This window comes from Lipotes vexillifer, unplaced genomic scaffold (genome assembly GCF_000442215.2).
Source record: "Lipotes vexillifer unplaced genomic scaffold, Lipotes_vexillifer_v1.1 scaffold71, whole genome shotgun sequence".
Taxonomy (NCBI): Eukaryota; Metazoa; Chordata; class Mammalia; order Artiodactyla; family Lipotidae; genus Lipotes; species Lipotes vexillifer.
Genome location: NW_006793703.1, coordinates 6,271,193 through 6,290,369, shown reverse-complemented (window position 1 = coordinate 6,290,369; position 19,177 = coordinate 6,271,193). Strand labels below are relative to the sequence as shown.

Sequence of the window (19,177 nt, the reverse complement as noted above, 5' to 3'; positions counted from 1 at the left end):
TTTTTTGTGGTACACAGGCCTCTCACTGCTGTGGCCTCTCCCGTTGCAGAGCACAGGCTCTGGACGCGCAGGCTCAGCGGCCATGGCTCACGGGCCAGCTGCTCCGCGGCATGTGGGATCTTCCCGCACCAAGGCACGAACCCGTGTCCCCTGCATTGGCAGGCAGACTCTCAACCACTGCGCCACCAGGGAAGCCCTTCATTCTGTTTTAAGGCTGAATCATATTCATTCCGTTGTATTAGTTCCCAGACTAGGGATCGAACCCATGCCCCCTGCAGTGGACATGCGGAGCCCTAACCACTGGACTACCAGGGAATGTAAAACACGTTTTGTTTTATCCATTCATCTGTTGATGGACACTTGGATCACACCACACATTTTTACATTTCAAATTCAGTGTTGGAACCAGAATCCCCATTGCCAGAGTATAATCAAATGGAATCAGCCAGCTTTCTATTTATTTTTAATTTTAAAATATTATTTATTTTTGGATGCGTTGGATCTTCATTGCTGCTCGCGGGCTTTCTCTAGCAGCGGCAAGCTGGGGCTGCTCTTCATTGCAGTGCTCAGGCTTCTCACTGCAGTGGCTTCTCTTGTTGTGGAGCACAGGCTCTAGGTGCGCGGGCTTCAGTAGTTGTGGCATGCAGGCTCAGGAGTCATGGCTCGCGGGCTCTAGAGCGCAGGCTCAGTAGTTGTGGCACACGGGCTTAGTTGATCCTTAGTCGTGGGATCTTCCCGGACCAGGGCTCAAACCCATGTCCCCTGCATTGGCAGGTGGATTCTTAACTACTAAACCAACAGGGAAGTCTCAGCTTTCTATTTAAAGCCTGAAGCCTTTCATTGATTTAGGGCAGGATCTGATGACCAAGAAAGATTTTATGACAAATGGCATTTTCTTGAGGGGTCCTGGGCTCACAGGATGATTGTCCCTGAAATCCGTACTGGATTGAGAATTCCAAAGAGGAGATACAAGTTGTGGTCAGAGAACGGGCTATAAGAGCAGTGGCTGGAGGTAGAGCAGTTAGGGAGGCTGAAAAGGCCTGGGTATAAACAGTAGAGAAGGTATCTGGGATTTTTTTTTTAAGTTGGATATATATATATATATATATATATATATATATATATATATATATATATATTTATTTATTTATTTATTTATTGAAGTCTGGTTGATTTACAATGTTGTGTTAGTTTCAGGTGTACAGCGAAGTGATTCAGTTATACATACATGTATATCTAGTTTTTCTTCAGATTCTTTTCCCTTATAGGTTATTACAAAATAATGAATACAGTTCCCTGTGCTAGATTACCTTGTTGGTAATCTATTTTATATATAGTAGGGATTTTTTTTTTTTAAGGTAGGAAATGGCCCCTGAGGGTGAGTGCATGGAAAACTGGAGTCAGGGTGGTCCCCTGGCCGTCGCCTCTGGGCCTGGCTGGATTTGCTTTGCTTTGCTTTGCTTTGCTTTGTTTATTTATTTTTTTGGCCATGCAGTGTGGCATGTGGGATCTTAGTTCCCTGACCAGGGATCGAACCCACGCTCGGAGTCTTAACCACTGGACTACCAGGGAAGTCTCCCCGTGGATTTTAAAGACACCCAGCCTTCTGGTCTGGCCTGGGGTGGAGAGACTGCAGGGCAGGTGCCAGAGTCCTTGATGAATGGTCAGGATCCATTTCCTTGACTCAGTTAACAGGGTTAATTTGTTTTTCGGAACAGCTTGTGTGGAGAAACCTTGCCTGGGACTCCGAATCATCCCAGTTAGAAGGGTAGGTAACCACGGTGAAGCTGGCAGCTCAGGACTCAGAGCTACCTTTCTTCTGCTGCTAGATTGTGATCTGACCACCTGCACCGGCGCCAGCCTCCTGCCCAAGACCTTCCCAGGGCTCCCCACTGCCTGCAGGCCAAGTCCAACCCCTCCCTGCCCTCCCCACCTCCCCCAGAGCTGGCTGCAGCCTGCCCTTTCCTGCCGAGGATTTTATGCTTCAACAGTGAATGTAGATCTGCTTCCAGCTGCCCTCCTCCACCATCCGGTCCCTGAGCTCCACGCCTGTGCATCTGCAGTCTGCAGCAAGGGCACACGGCTGGCTCAGCTCATGTGGCACCTTCCCTGCTACCCTCACTCTCAATCAGTCTGGCATAATGGCTGCTTCTCTGACCTCTGACAGCACCTTGCAGGTGCCTCTACCACTGCACATTCCCAGTAAAATGTTCTGCTTTGGGGTCTGCTTCCCCTCTTAGCTTCTAAATTCCTTGAGGACAGGTGCTGCTACTTTACACCTTTGTTTCCCCCATTCATTCACTCATTAGACATATATTTAGTGAACTGTAATGATGCACCAGACACTGCTCTAGTTTGAATGAATGCATGTCCTGGGATTGGGCCTTTTTGACATTCATTCATTCATTCATTCTACACATATTGAGTGTGATAGATACTGGAGGTACAACAGTGAACAAATATAAATACAGTCCCTGCTCTCAAGAGATTTTGGGGGGAAGACCGACATTCAGATAATCGTACACGAACAAACATAATGTTTCCATCATGACAGGTGTTATGAAGGATGGGGAATTGGAGTGTGAGAGTGGATCAGAGGGGCTGGACTTGGTCAGGAGCCTAGAGAACACTTCCCCGAGAAAGTGATACTTGAGCTGAGGTCTGAAGGTTGGGGAGAGAAGGGAATAGCATTCCAGAGAAGGGAACAGCATGTGTAAAGCCTTAAGCCATACATTGGTTAGAAATGCTTTTGGCTTCAAGAAACAGAAAATCTGACTGCCAGTGGCTAAAACAATTGGGTGTTTTTGTTTTTTCTCATACAACAAAAAATATGGAGGTGGTGGCTGCTGGCACTGGGCCAGTTCTTGCACTCTGTCTTTGAGGCTTTTTCTGCTCTCTGCTCTACCATCTTCTGTACGTTACTTCTTGTGCTCAGGCTTGTCCTCTTATCAGCCCAGCTCCAGACATAAGGATGGTTTTCAAAGGCAGGAGGTAGGGAGGACCAAGCAGAAGCCTGACTTATCCAGAAAACCCAGGACATCTTTCCCAGAGGCCTCCCTGCAGCCTTCCCCTCATAGCTCCTTGGTCTATGATCATATTACCATCCCTTGGTGCAAGGGATGCTGGGAAAGCTAGTATTTCACTATTGTGGTGGGAACGGGCAAGGGAAAGAAGGTTGGGAATAGCTTGGTACTGATACATAGCGGGAGGGAGCAAGGCAAGTTCTAGAAACTTAGTAAAGGGAGCTTTGTAGACACATTAAAGCTGGATGGGTACGTAGGGGCCAGTATTAGTTTGCTAGGGCTGCCGTAACAAAGTACCACAGACTAGGCAGCTTAAGCAATGGAAATGTATTGTCTGACAGCTGGGCAGGCTGGAAGTCCCAGGGTTGCTCTCTTCTGAGGCCTCTCTCCTTGACTTGCAGATGAACTGTATCTTCATATTGTCTTTCCTCTTTGCTTGTCTGTGTCCTAAGTGCCTCTTCTTTTTTTTTTTTTTTTTTGTGGTACGCGGGCCTCTCACTGTTGTGGTCTCTCCCGTTGCGGAGCACAGGCTCCGGACGCGCAGGCTCAGCGGCCATGGCTCACGGGCCCAGCCGCTCAGCGGCCATGGCTCACGGGCCCAGCCGCTCCGCGGCATGTGGGATCTTCCCGGACCGGGGCACGAACCCGTGTCCCCTGTATCAGCAGGCGGGCTCTCAACCACTGTGCCACCAGGGAAGCCCCTAAGTGCCTCTTCTTATAAGGACACCAGTCAGATTAGGGGCAACCCCAATGACCTTATATAACCTCGATTACCTCTTTAAAGGCTCTGTCTCCAAATACAGTCACATTCTGAGGTGCTGGGAATTGGGGCTTCAACACAGGAATCTGGGGGAGAGGGGGCCACAATTCAGTCCATAACAGGGCCAAAACTTGTAAGGCTCTGTAGATCATACTAAGGATTTAATTCTCATTCTAAAAGTAACCAGAGGGACTTCCCTGGTGGTGCAGTGGATAGGACTCCGTGCTTCCAATGCAGGGGCCCCGGGTTCGATCCCACATGAATGCCACAACTAAGATTTCACATGCCACAACTGGGGAGCCCACATGCCACAACTAAGGAGCCCACCTGCTGCAGCTAAGGCCCAGTGCAACCAAATAAGTAACTAAATATACATATATAAATGATGTTTAAAAATAAATTAAAAAAATAATAAAAGTAACCAGAAACTATGAAAAAGTTTTAAGCAGGAGAATGACATAGCACCTTCAGATTTAGATCACTGGCTACAATGCAGAGGATGGAATGGGATGAGCCAGAGTAGATGCCCACAGACCAATTACCAGGCCACTGAAATAGCCCAGCAAGAAATGATGATAGCTTAGAGTAGTGGCAGTGGAGATGCAAGAGGGCAAATTTTTTTTTTTTTTTTTTTTTTTTTTTTGCAGTGCGCGGGCCTCTCTGTTGTGGCCTCTCCCGTTGCGGAGCACAGGCTCCGGACGTGCAGGCTCAGCGGCCATGGCTCACGGGCCCAGCCGCTCCGCGGCATGTGGGATCTTCCCGGACCGGGGCACGAACCTACATCCCCTGCATCGGCAGGCGGACTCTCAACCACTGCGCCACCAGGGAAGCCCAAGAGGGCAAATTTGAGATAGATTTCAGAATTGAAAAGGCCAGGACTTGGGCACAGGGGGACTTTGGGAAGAGGGAGAGGAAGGCATCCGTCGCCTCTGGGCCTGGCTGGTGGTCCTGCATGGGAACCAGTGCTCAGGAAGCCTGGCCGCTGCTGTGAGAGGCAACAAGGAGCTGCAGGCACCGAGCTGAGGTGGGGTCAGCGAGGTGAAGGCTCCCCTGCGGCTTGGGGGGCTGGCGGTCTTGTACTGCTCTTCAAGGGTGAGTCCTAGGAGCTCAGATCCCTGTCCTATGAGGACACATAAAGCGAGTATTCTCTGCGCAGCTCTCTGATCAAATGGCATTAGTTTCATCTGTCAATTCCATGTGCATTTTTATATTTTGGAAAATAGGCACAAGATGCTATGAGATATATATTAGATAATGTGGGGACCCACTCAAGACCCCAGAGTTGATATCAAGATGATTTTAAGCTGAAGACATTTAAGATTCAACAGATGCAGAAAAAAAGCTTTTCTGAGTTTTCCTTACCTAACTAAAATCAGCAACTGCTAGGAAATGAGGATACCATAAATCCCCTTAATGGCCCTCAAGAAGGCAGAAATACCATGCATACCCATGTAGACAATCATTATCACAAACCTTCTTATCTCTCACCTGTTCTAAAAACCCACTGGGCTTCCCTAAAGAAACCTATTGGGTTTTTCCCATAGAAGCCTTCTGTCTCCCTCCCTTTTCCCTACTAAGTTAGGTGTATAAGCCTTTAATTTTAACCATTTAATTTTAAGAAGCCGGCTACTTCTTTCGCTGGCTGGCTACTCTTATGCGTATGAAACAAACTCTTTTCTCCTGTTAATCTGTCTTTTATCAGTTTAATTTGCATGTCCTAGATAATGAACCTAAGAGAGTAGAGAAAGTTTTTTTTTCTCCCATGTAATTACCAAATCCAGAATGCCTTGCTGTAATCCTTCAGATCAAAGCTCCCTGCTACGTGTGAGGCCAGAAGGATAAACAGACAGAAAGCTAGAAAGACACGCTGTACCTGTGATTATTTGAGAATGAAAAAGGGGTCTGTGTTGTCCCTACCCTCCACTCACAGCATCCCTTTGTCTCCTCCCTTCAGGTAGCCACACCAGGATGCCCGCTGCATCAGTGCAGTTTCAATAGGTTTGATAACTTCTGCCTGGCTGGTAGACTCACACCCAAAGCATGCTGTGAACTGGTGTTAGGAGGAAGCTGCTCCTCGGGACCCTGTCTCTCACTCTCTCTTCCCATTTCTCCCCAGCCAGCCTGCCCCATCTCTGGCCACACTCAGCCTGGCTCAGTGGGCTCCAGCCACACTGGCATTCGCAGTTCTTGGATTATACCAAGCATGACCCGATCTCAGGGCTTCTGTACTCGCTGTTCCCTCTGTCCTGTACACTATTCCCTTAGATTTTCAATTGGCTTATTCTTGCCAATCCTTTAGGTGTCTGTTCAAATATCATCTTAGAAAAGCCTTCCCTGGACTTCCCTGGTGGCGCAGTGTTTAAGAATCCACATGCCAATGCAGGAGACATGGGTTCGAGCCCTGGTCTGGGAAGATCCCACACGCCGCAGAGCAACTAAGCCCGTGGGCCACAACTACTGAGCCTGCGCCCCTAGAGCCCATGCTCTGCAACAAGAGAAGCCACTGCAATGAGAAGCCCGCATAACGCAGCGAAGTGTAGCCCCCGCTCGCTGCAACTAGAGAAAGCCCGTGCAGCAGTGAAGGCCCAACACAGCCAAAAATACATAAATAAATAAATTTATAAAAAAAAAAAAGAAAAGAAAAGCCTTCCCTGATGACCCTATCTAAATGAATGAATAAGTGAATACATTCACTGATGCCATCATTCTAAGACTGGCCCATTTAGACTGTACCCAGAAGAAGCTTTTTCTTAAAAAGACAAACAAACAAACAAAATTCTGTTTTTTTAACCAAATAAGGCTAAGGAATTCTTTTTTTTAAAATTGATTTATAATATTGTGTGAGTTTCAGGTGTACAGCACAGCTATTTACATATATATATATATATATATATATACACACACACACACACACATATATATATTCTTTTTTAGATTCTTTTCCCTTATAGATTATTATGTAATATTGAGTATAGTTCGTTGTGCTATACAGTAGGCCCTTGTTGGTTATCTATTTTATACATAGTAGTGTGTATCTGTTAATCCCAGCCTAGGGAATTCTTAAATTCATTCTCAGCACCCATTTCTTAGCCTGGACTCAAGAAGTCTTTTGAAATAGATAATTCCTACGGAGATTAGGCTGCCCTCTCCAGCCTCTGTTTCCTAGAAAGCTTGGTTTCACTAGGACAGAAGAGAGAGTAGCATTTACTCTAACGGCTGAAACACACACACACACACACACACACACCCTAGAAAGTAAAGGTTAAAGCAGATAAGATTTTTCTAACTTCTTGTATTTTAAATGCTTACTTTTCTCAAATCTAGTTGATCTTTTTCCCACCCACCCCTAGGGCTGTCCCCGGGCCTTTTTGTACTTTTGGAGATTACAGCTCACACTCCTAGCAAGGGCAAGAATGGAAACTGGAAACATTATTAGCATTTTTTGCTCCCTGCTTAAAAGAAAGCCCTCAAACTGCAAAAGTTATTTGGTCTGCACAAAGGCTTGGGCGTGTGGGAGTAGAGGAGGCACTGAGTTTGCTACAAGTTTTCCTAATTTTTTTCCTAAGACCTTAGCTCCTGTCCTTTAGAGTGGGGGAGGGGAGCTTCGCTCTAGGGCAAACCAGCACAAACCTAAATTTGCATTAATTCCTGCATCTACCCGTTGGTTTATCTATTCATTTGTTTACTCAACAAAGATTTTGGGCCAGGCACGAGCTAAAGCTGAGGACAAAGAGCTCCAAGCATTATGTGCAGATTGTGGGAGGGGTAGGGCAAAATGTTTAATGTTAAAAATAAAAATAAGAGGATTTTAAAAATTAGACAGTCAGATTCTAAATTTCATATGTAAAAGATAAAGTGAGAACTTTTCTGGAAAAAAAAAAGTAAGATGGCACTAACAGATATTATATACCTTCAATAATATACAGCCCTGGGATTTAAATAAAGAGAACAGGAAGTTCGCAAACAGACTTGAGTATAAGAATTTAATATGGGACTTCCCTGGTGGCGCAGTGGTTAAGAATCTGCCTGCCAACGCAGGGAACACGCATTCGAGTCCTGGTCCGGGAAGATCCCACATGCTGCGGAGCAACTAAGCCCGTGTGCCACAACTACAGAGCCTGCGCTGTAGAGCCCACGAGCCACAACTACTGAAGCCCACTGGCCCAGTGCCGGTGGTCCGCAACAAGAGAAGCCACCCCAATGAGAAGCCTGCACCCCGCTCTCTGTAACTGAAGAGAGCCCGTGCAGCAATGAAGACCCAATGCAGCCAAAAATAAATAAATTGCTTAAGAAAAAAAAAAAGAAATGAACACTATTAAAATTTAAAAAAAAGAATTTAATATGCCATAAAGATGGCATCTCAAGTCAGTGGAGGAAAGATGAACTATTCAATAAATGGTGTTTAGACAACTGGGTAACCATCTGGGAAAAATCAAAGCTGTCACACCTAACACCTTGTGCCCGGACAAATTACAAAAGGATCATAAATTTAAATGTAGTAAATCAAACCATAAAATTACTAGGGAAATAAAAAGGGGTGAATACTTTAACAGCCTTGGGGTGGGGAAGACTTTTATAACTATGATACAGAATCCAGAAAACATAGAATTAGACTGCATCTTAAAAAAAAAAACCCACATGGCAAAAATCACAAGGAAAATCAGAACACCAACAACAAACTGAGAAACATATTTGCAGTTCATGAGAAACAAAATGCTAATTTCCCTAATTCCACTTACAAATGATCTAAGAGAAGAATGGGCAAAGGTTGCGAATAGACAGAAAAGGAAATAAAGTATCTCTTAAACTTATGAGGATTAAGAGGAATGGTAAATCAACTCTACTTCCATTTAAAAACAGAGAGAGAGAGAGAGAGAGAGAGAGAGGAATTCCCTGGTGGCCCAGTGCTTAGTGAAACGGGGGTGGGGTTATGGGATCCTGGGCACAGAAGCCTTTTTTTTGTCCCCTGTTTCTTGTAGGCAAGACTCCAGCCTCCTTGACCTTTCCTGAGTTCCAAAGGGCAGATTCGAACAGTTGCTAATCAAGGGAGGAGCTGCCGAGAAACCACCAGAGGCAAGATTAAAGGGAGCAGAGAAGCCCATCAAATCAGGAGACCCTGAGACCCTGCACACACCCTCATCTTGTCAGCAACCCCACCCTTGAAGTATTGTTATAAAACTCCTCCTTAAATCCTCTTGGGTTTGCGCACACATTTTTTTGAGGCAGGAACCTTGTGTGTTCCCATTTGCCTGGCAAAGCAATACTGTCCTTTTCTACTTTACCGAAAACTCTGTCTCCCAGATTCTACCCGGCACCGGTGTGATGGAGGATTCTGGCTAAAGCAATTTAACAGGATTCTTGCTAAAATTGGATGTTGCAGAGATGAACACGGAAGTCCAAAAATTGAGGCCTCATTGTAAAGTTCAGGGGAGACTGAGTAGAGTTTAGTCAAAGAATCTTTGTCATGACCCCCCGCCCCCATTTTTTTGGCTGCCCTGCACGCTTGTGGGATCTTAGTTTCCTGATCAGGGATTGAACCCTGGCCCTGGGCAGTGAGAGGCTGGAGTCCTAACCACTGGACCACCAGGGAAGTCCCTGTCAGGCCCTTTTCTACTTTTAAAAATGTTTAGTCACATGACTGTATTATTATAAAAAAAATTTATACAAAGCAAAAATTAACGCAGCGTCTAATACAAAATAATTCATCAATTGTTGGAGAGGATACTTAGACCGAAGAAGTCCGGGAACCACTGACCCATGGGAAAATACAAAGTGTTTTTACAGAGACCAAATCATTATTTGAACCCCCTTTGGAAAGAAAATAACAGGAAGATTAATATTGGTGCTTATTGTGTGTGTGGACTAGAATTCACACAGTAAGGTTTTCAAGGTTGTTCCACAGAGTGCAAAGTAGATCTGCTCACAGCAATAGAATCCACAGCGCCTTGGCACGATGCTAGCCTTATCTCTTATACTTTCTTTAATTTTGTAGCACTCAGCACAGACCGACAAGTGGGACTGCGTCTTGTCTGTAGTCTTCCCTTTTACATTAAAAGCTTCCCCTAGGGGAGAGCTTGACTTCCAGTACCGGCTGGGGAAGGAGCACTAGCCCCACAGCTACAATTCCTCAAGCTTCAAGCTCTGCTCTGTCACTCATGGGCTGTGTGATCCTGCACAGCATCTCTGCCTGTCTCTTCAACTTCATCTGCTCAGATTCATAGGGGCAAAATAATCTGTGCTTGCTCAACTTGAAAAGCCCGTGGTGAGACTAGAACTAGACAAGGAGGTGACAGGCCTTTGAAAAGCATCAGGTATGGTTCTGATGCAGGGTTGCCAGATAAAATATAGGAGGCCTAGTTATACTTGAAGTTCAGACAGACAACGAATGTTTTAAGTATAAGTATATCCCATGCAATATTTGGGATATACTTACACTAAAACTCGATTTGTTATTTATCTGAAGTTCAAATTTAACTGGGCATCCTGTATTTTCATATGCTAAATGTGGCAACCCTGTTTTAACATCATATAACAACATCAATGGAAACAATAATAAACACTTACCTAGCAGTTACTACACCTAGGGACTGTTCCTTGAGGCTTATATATATTAACTCATTTAATACTTATAAGGAAGGTGTACCATTGGCCTTATTTCACCAGTGAGGAGACTTAGGCAGGAACTTGCCCAATGTCACCTGGCTACTATGTTCAGGCACTAAAGTCCGCTCACGATTCCTATGTAACCTGGCTGCTTGGGTAGCACGGGTCCAGCAAAATCAAAATCACTAATAAATATTTTGTGAGGGAAGAGGTAAATGGAATGCCCTGTGCTGAATTTTTCTCCCGGAGAAAGAGATGACTCTTTGTTTATTTTGTTTCCCTATAATACAAAACGTCATTATTCCTATTGGTATGGATGGTGAGACAAGGCTTAGTAATTTTTCTAACAACAGAGAATTCTTTCATCCATTGCCCACATATTATTCAGCACCTACTATATGCCAGACACCGTACTAGGGACTTGGGATACATCTGAACAAAATAGGTAAGGATTCCTGCCCTCAGGGAACTTATATTCTAGCTAGGAGAGATAGACAATTAAAAAATAAGTAACAAGAAATTCTATAGTAAATTAGAAGGTAAATACTATGCAATAAAGAGAAATAGAGCAGGGACTTCCCTGGTGATCCAGTGGTTAAGACTCCAGCTTCCACTGCCCCTGATCGGAGAACTAAGATCCTGCATGCCAAAAAAAAAAAAGAAAGAAAGAAAAAGAAAAATGGAGCAGAGTACGGGGATTAGGAGTGTAGGAGGGTGGGGTGAGGTGGTGAGGAAACATATTGCAATATTTTAAAAGTCAGAGGAGAGATTGAGATTTCAGAATTTCTTTTTTCTAATTGTTTTAATTTTTAAATTTAAAAAAAAATTTATTTATTTAATTTGTTTTTCGCTGCGTTGGGTCTTCGTTGCTGTGCGCGGGCTTTCTCTAGTTGCGGTGAGCAGGGCCTACTCTTCGTTGCAGTGCGTGGGCTTCTCATTGCGGTGGCTTCTCTTGTTGCGGAGCACGGGCTCTAAGTACGCAGCCTCAGTAGTTGTGGCGCACGGGCTCAGTAGTTGTGGCTCGCGGGCTTAGTTGCTCTGTGGCATGTGGGATCTTCCCCAACCAGGGCTCGAACCCATGTCCCCTGCATTGGCAGGCGGATTCTTAACCCCTGTGCCACCAGGGAATCCCTTAATTAATTTTTTATTGGAGTATAGTTGATTTGCAGTGTTGTGTTAGTTTCTGCTGTACAGCAAAGTGAATCAGTTATACATATACATATGATAAATGAAATATTGCCTGCCATTATCAGTACACAAAGGATGTCACAGTCATCAGCAGTTGCAGCTCACTAGGCTGCGCTGGTGAGCCCTGAGGGGACTCAGGAAGGAAAGAATACCTGCCATCTAGCTGCCATCAGACTGCAGCCACTCCCTGTGCTGAGCCCTGAGGAAACTCAGGATGTGAAAACACAGGATACTGGCCCCAGACAGATGAGGTGCATATCAAAGGAATGATTTCAGTGAGTCCAACTCTTGCATCTTCCCATACAAAGAAAAATGTTAAATCCCTTAACTTGAGATATCTGGTTTTCTTTTATTAACAGCAATCTTTTGTTCCTACTAACTGCCCTTTGTTACAAAAGTATATATCCTAGCTCCCCTCTCCTCTCCTCGGAGCAATTTTCTCAGGGTTACTTGAGACGCTGACTCCCGGGCTTGAAGTCCTAAAAACTCCAGCTGAATAAAACATAACTCTCAACTTTTAGGTTGTGAATAGTTTTTTAGTCAACACATATATCTACTCTTTTTAGGAGTCTTTTCTCATATAGGTCATTACAGAGTATTGAGTAGAGTTCCCTGTGCTATACAGTAGGTCCTTATTAGTTACCTAATAAGAAGATTTGAGAATTTCTGGTTGAGATTTGAGAATTTCTGGTTGAGTTTTGGTAAAAGCTTGGAGGAGGTAGCCAAGGAAATGTATAGATGATGAGGTTGTGAGAGTGTGACTTGTGTGTTTGGGTCAGCATGAAGCCAAGTACAAATCCTTTCCCTGCCCCCAGTTTCTTGTTTATAAGCTTCATTCAGCCTCCTTGATATTCCCTGAGTCCCAAAGGGTGGATTCAAACAGTTGCTAATCAGGGAAGGGAGGGAATACAGAAACAAAGAAGGAGCAGTCAAGAAACAATAGTGAAGCCTCGGGGCAGGGTCCTGGTTCTTCCTGAAGGAATGTACATAACAATATCTTTGAGATCTTCTGCAGGAACTAAGGTCCCCACCCAGGTGGAGGATGGTAACTTCGCAACTTCGGGCTGAATGCTAGATTCCTGGAGCACCGTCCAGTTACCTCACCACCAACCAGTCAGAAGAAAGTCACACACCTTGCAGCCCTCACCCCAAATTTTGCCTATAAAAACTTCTCCTTGAAAACCATCGAGGAGTTGGGGTTTTTTGAGCCACCCGTTCCCCTTGCTTGGCCCTGCAATAAACCTCTCTGCACCAAACTCTGATGTTTAGGTCTGTTTGGCCTTACTGTGCCTCGGGCACACAAACTTGCATTTGGTAACAAGCTTGAGGTCAGAGTTCCTGGAGAAGCGAAAAAGGGGCAGAAGAGAGATGAGGTCTGTAGATGGGGCCTAGTAAAGCCTTACCCTGATTGAAACCCTCCTTGGAGGACTTGGAGCAGAGAAAGTCACTTTGGCTGCAGGGTTGAACAGGAAGATCTAAAATTCAGAGCTCAGCTTGGCTGGGCACATGGGGTCTCAGGGACAGCTCTGGGTCCCATCCTCAATCCATCTTAAAGTTGAGGCTCAGGGCCTTTCCAGGTGTATCTCTGTGACTCAGATCTTTTACCATCTCATGTGACTGCACTGAGGGCCCTGAGCTGAGCATCACTGCTTCCAGGTGAGGGCAGCAGTGAGGAGACAAAAAGAATCCATACTTTACATGAGGATTTTTCTAAAATAGAAGAATTGTTTTAAATGACCCTTTTTCTTAACATAAAAAAGTTTCAGTGCTTCCTTTCCTACTCCCACGTTTTAAAAACACAATTTATCACTTGACTGTGTTAAAAAGGAGACAGAAGGCCCAAAATGGAGTCACTTGTGCTAAACCGCACATCACCAAACCAAGACTTAATACCTAACCAAACTGTTGTCTCAACCCCCCAGGAATGTAACCTTTAACCAGTCAACCTGGAATTACCCGGTTAGCACTAGGTGAGGTGATATGACCAGTAGGCCCCTTCTGTTCCTTTTGGGAGAACAATGCTTTCTTTGCTAATAAGTTCCTTTTTCTGCCCCCTTTCACAGCCTTTAGAAACCTTTCCTTTTCTACAGCTCAGTGCAACTCCTTTCTAGATGTCCAATTCATGAATTGTTCAATAAAGCCAATTAGATCATAAAATTGACTTGGTTGAAATTTTGTTATTTAGCAACAACAGATAAACCCTAACAGATAAAGACTACCAGGGACACACCGGGCATCTTGGAAAGGGGAATAGGGAGGGGCTTCTCACAGGGTTGAAGCTCTTTTTGGGTAACAACACAACAGAAAGGAGACCAGTTCTGGTTTGGCGTGCTGTCGTGAGGTGGGGCAGTTTAGAAACTGGGTGTCTCATAAATCTTTGGGAGGTCAGAGGGAGAAGTGAAGTGGGGCTGGGAAAGTCATTAGCAAAAAGCTGTGATTACTCAAAAGGGGATTGTTAGTCATTTTGCAGTCATGGTGTGGCCTTGGGTGAAACATTGTTTTCTGTTGGCTTTGACACTGTCCTTGTTTGTGTCTGTTGGGTACATTGTGGTCTGATTATCAGTGGGGTGGATTTTCACTTTCTCAAGGTAGAGAGACTATAGAAAAGCAAATTTAAGGGCTCATGAAAAACTGCTCAGGATTTAATATGCAGCATCTGTGTGGACCATGGGGTTTAATCAGAAAGTAGGATTAAATACTTTTTAATGTTCTTAGTTTTAGAAATAACTCTTAGAAGCTGGGATATTTCAGACAGCTTTTGTTATTCAATATCTATTAAGTTAAAACTGTAGTGTGAAGCACAGTGGACTCTCATTTAATTTTCATAATCGTCTCTGGGGTAGGGAGTTATTTTTAAATTATTATTATTTTACAGATGGAAAGCAGGAGACTAAGAGGTAAGTTAACTTACTCAAAAACACATTGCTAAGAATGGGAGAAGCCTGGAGGTAACGGAGACAAGCTGACTGCAGAGCATTTGCTTAGCCACCATGCTATTCTCTTGGGTTGAGAGATCCCACCTCTGATGGGAAGAATAAGAGAGAACATTTATTAAGTGTTTAGTCTGCCAGGCACTAAGCTCAGTGATTGCCACACATATATAATCCTCACCACAACCTTACGTGGTGGGGACTACTCTCACCCCCATTTGAGAGATCAGGAGACTGAGGCTAGAGAGAATGGGTAACCAGCTCAAGTTCGTACAGCTAGTAATTGGTAGAGCCAGGGAAGTCTGGATTCAAACCCAGGACCCCAATGCCACTCCGCCTCTCCACTGCATCAGCCTATGCTGGGACACATTCCTTTAAGTCAGTGCCCTTGAAATGAGGACTTTGGTTCCCTGGATGTGGAGCCTCGGGGCAGTAGGTGGGGGGGTGGGCCTCACCTGGGGTAGCCCGCCCTCGCCCCGCCCCTCCAAGGCGGGGCTTCATCGCCCACCAATCAGAGAGCCCTGGGGGCGGGCTGGGGGCGCTCGGGCTCCGGCCCGCAGTTCTAGCGGCGAGATCGCTCTGAGACGCGACGCGGGGCAGAGGAGGACGAGCGGGCGCCTCAGTGTCCTTCTCCACCCCTTGCCTCGCCGCCTTCTCCTCCCCGCAGCCGGACCGGAATTATGTGATCCCGGAAGTTCCGGCGCCATTGCTGTGTGGGATAAACAGTAATGGCGGAGGCTGCAGCTCCCGGAACAACAGCCACAACATCAGGAGCACGAGCGGCAGCGGCGGCGGTGGCAGCGGCCTCCCCCACCCCTACCCCCACAGTCACCTCCCCGTCCCTGGGGGCGGGGGGCGGGGGAGGCGGCAGCGACGGCAGCGGCGGTGGCTGGACTAAACAGGTCACCTGCAGGTGAGGAAGGGGCGGGCGACCGGCCGGAGGTGGGAGGGGAGCCGGCGTTTCGCAGCCGCCGCCGACTGTGCTGCTGCTGCTGCCGCTGCCGGCGTTCCTGTCCCCGCGGCCGCCGCGGCCTCCCCGCCCGCGCTGCGTCAACCCCCGCCGGCCGCCGAGGTTCGGGCGCGCGCGGCCTCGTTGCGGAGCCGCCGCACCGCCCGCCATCTCCCCGCACCCGGCGGAGCGCGCAGCGCGCACGGGGAGAGGTAGGATGACTCCTCCCTCCTTTTTATTGTCGCCGGATCCCCCAGCCCCTGCCTCCAGCTCGCCGTTTCGAGATGGAGGTTGGCGGTGTCGCCTGGAGCCTGCCGCCTCCCCGCGACCCTGCCTGGCCGGGGAGCGCCGCCGCGAGCCGCGGCGAGGGGCTTGGCTGCCGGGCCCCGCCGCCGTGTCATCCGTTTGTAAAGTCTTCTCGGGTCTCTCGGCCCCCGCCCCACCCGGAGCAGGAGTTTTGGTTATTTCTTCTTTGTATGTTTACCGAGGTTGGCGGTTCTGAGCGTTGTCTTAGAACCGAGTGCCGGGCCGGGGTCGTCTCCTCCACCTTAAATTTGACGAGCTGCCGTTCCCGTCCCCCGGCTAAAGGTATCTCTTGAAATCCACGCATCTTACTTAAGGGAGTCAAGGAGGTCGTCGCTCCCAAAGGAGAGAGATTTTGTTTTGGTTTGGGATGTCGGATGCAAATATTTGGGAAAAAAATAAGTGATTAGTGGAGGACGGTTATATTGACGTGTGCACGCCTGTAAAATATTATCGAGCTGTACGTTTAAGATTAGGGCATTTAATTGGATGTTGTACTTGGATTTTTAAAAAGTGATCAGTAAGCGCCTAGAAGCTTTTGTTTTTCATCGGTTGAAAAAATCAGTTGAAACGCCGGTTTTCACTTAGGTGGGGTAATTTATGTAAATGCTTGAAAATATTCTTAATATACAGAACTCACTTCCCTGGTATTAACAGCGAGAGTGAATCGTTCTCAGTGCTTAACATGATACATTTAAGACATGAATGATAAGTTTAATTAAGTTTATTTTCAATAACGGGCTGTAGAAAGCATAAAAGCCGTTTTAGGTAGCCTCTTTTATCAGTGATCTGTAGATCCTTAGAATACTTGTGCAGTATCCCAAAGAATGAGAATTTTAAAATTCCTATTCATGGAACCAGTTATTTGAGTCTGTTACTTCTCTTTTATCTACAATGTTACAGTTGATACATATGTGCTAGTTGACTCTTTTAAAAATAAAGGGACTAGGGGCTTCCCTGGTGGCGCAGTGGTTGGGAGTCCGCCTGCCGATGCAGGGGACACGAGTTCGTGCCCCGGTCCGGGAAGATCCCACATGCCGCGGAGCGGCTAGGCCCGTGAGCCATGGCCGCTGAGCCTGCGCGTCCGGAGCCTGTGCTCCGCAACGGGAGAGGCCACAGCAGTGAGAGGCCCGCGTACCGCAAAAAAAAAAATAATAATAAATAAAAATAAAGGGAGTAGTGTAACGTTTACATTCCTGAATTTTCTAGCCATTCATCCTGCAGTTCCAATCTATCTATACACTGAGACTAATCTTCCTTTAATATGTGGATTCTTTAAGAATTCTATTCAGTGCCTTGATTTTACACACTGACTCTGATCTCAATATAGTTTAGCCTTGAATACCCATCACTAACTTGACATTACTATATATTACTTGTCTCATTATTATCCTGTTGCATCTGTATCTGAGCTCAACTCATTTCTGCCCAGAATGTGTTATCACTTGTACACTTTACTTTCCCCTCTGTTAGGCACTTTTCCCTGATCTCCTTCCCCTTTTCTACTTCCTCACCAGTGTTAGAATTCAGAACAGCTCACCAGACTAATCATTCCTTTTTGCCTACCTTTAGGATCTTTGATTTCCTGAAATATCCCAGATCGATCCTGGACCAGTGGGAGTTCCTTGCCCATGAACCAATAGATTTATATATTTAACATTTTTACATAGCTGAGTAATATTTCTAAGAAGCATTATGTATCAGATACAGGCTTAGATGTGCTATTGTTTTTGTTTTTCATATAAAGCTGTCTATAGCTTTTGCTTGAGACAGTTATACAAAAAAGCACAGGCTAGTTGGTAAGTCTTGGGTTTTAATATTTGATATTGTTTTCAGTTGTTCTAAGTACTAACACAACCTCCTGTTAAAAAATCTTTCTTCCTTTTGAATAGGGGAATACCAAATATGATATCTTCATTTATTTGTTGTAAGCTTTGAGCTTTCTGAGAGCAGGGGCCCTGTTTTGTTTATCACTGTATCTGTAGGGCTTTACTCAGTGCCTGGTATACTCAGTAAATACTTAAATTGATCTTGATAAATCCACACCTAAAATTACCCACTTTGATATGTGCTTGTAAGATTCCTCTGCTTTCGTTAAGAAGTGGACGACGCCTGCCAAGGCAGGGGACACGGGTTCGTGCCCCGGTCCGGGAAGATCCCACATGCCGCGGAGCGGCTGGGCCCGTGAGCCATGGCCGCTGAGCCTGCGCGTCCGGAGCCTGTGCTCCGCAACGGGAGAGGCCACAACAGTGAGAGGCCCGCGTACCGCCAAAAAAAAAAAAAAAAAAAGAAGTGGACGACCCTTGTAAATCAGCAAAGACAAAGGACTTAATAGAACATGTGTATATCTTTCTGGGACTACCTCATTCACTTATTCAGTAAATAAGCATTAGTGCTTACAACGAGACATAGAGCTAGATGTTGAAGGAAATGCAGAAATGCACTGTATTATAAATATTTTCATTGTGTTTGATAGCAAAATCTCCTTTGAAGAGAATTCAAGCTAGTGTTCTAGTTTGTGCCTCTTCCCCCCTTTTATATCTAGGAATTTGACTAAGGCTGTTTTCTTCACCAAGGGTATAATCCTCTTAGCTGTTTGGATGTTAGAAATTGTTTTTGGTTGCTCAGAATCATCTGTATTTTCTTGTTGGTTAGTATTGTCTAAATATTTCTCTTGAAATTCTGTCATTGTGTTTATCTTCGCGGGCTTTAAGGAAAACCTAGGTATACTTTTTCCAAGGAACTGTGTTATGCTGCCCCCACCAGGCCATTTTGATATCTTTTATTAGAATTTAGTGCTGTGAACTAGAAATGCTATTGCTTCTAGTTTTCTTGAGTGTTGGGGGTTAAAACAACAAAGTTGTAACTTGCAAGTTGTAATTTTGAATTTAGACAATGTTTTATCAGAATGCTTCTACAATGGAAACTTTAAGTGTAGCTTAAAAATGAAGGGAATTTTTCCGGAAAGTCTTTATCCAAGTGCTGTGATATCCACAGAAAAATTTATTGCTTGCAGACTTTAGTGTTTTTTGAAGGGATGGCATTGAAAAAGTTATTCAGCCCGGGAGAGAGAAATTAATTTGCCACTGGCACTGTGATTCCCCATGACACCTAGATGTCTGCTACAGTTTTTACTGAACACATATCTAGGTATTATGTGTACAGGTACTATAGAAGGTAAAAAGCAGAATAAACTATAGTTCTTAAACACCAGAAATTTACAATCTAGTTTGAGAAATAGGGTACATGTACTTATCAAGAATTAAGTAACAGGGCTTCCCTGGTGGCGCAGTGGTTGGGAGTCCGCCTGCAAATGCAGGGGACACGGGTTCGTGCCCCGGTCCAGGAAGATCCCACGTGCCGCGGAGCGGCTGGGCCCGTGAGCCATGGCCACTGAGCCTGCGCGTCCGGAGCCTGTGCT

At 45.6% G+C, this 19,177-nt stretch overlaps 1 protein-coding gene across 1 annotated transcript in view; it reads left to right on the top strand.

Moving 5' to 3' along the window:
* The first annotated feature begins 15,232 nt into the window (after positions 1-15,232).
* MKRN1 (makorin ring finger protein 1) overlaps positions 15,233-19,177 on the top strand; it is a 27,864-nt gene continuing 23,919 nt past the window's right edge. Inside the window, exon 1 of the mRNA XM_007466619.1 lies at positions 15,233-15,417. Within this exon, the coding sequence (XP_007466681.1) occupies positions 15,233-15,417 (185 nt within the window). The remainder of the gene's footprint in view (positions 15,418-19,177) is intronic.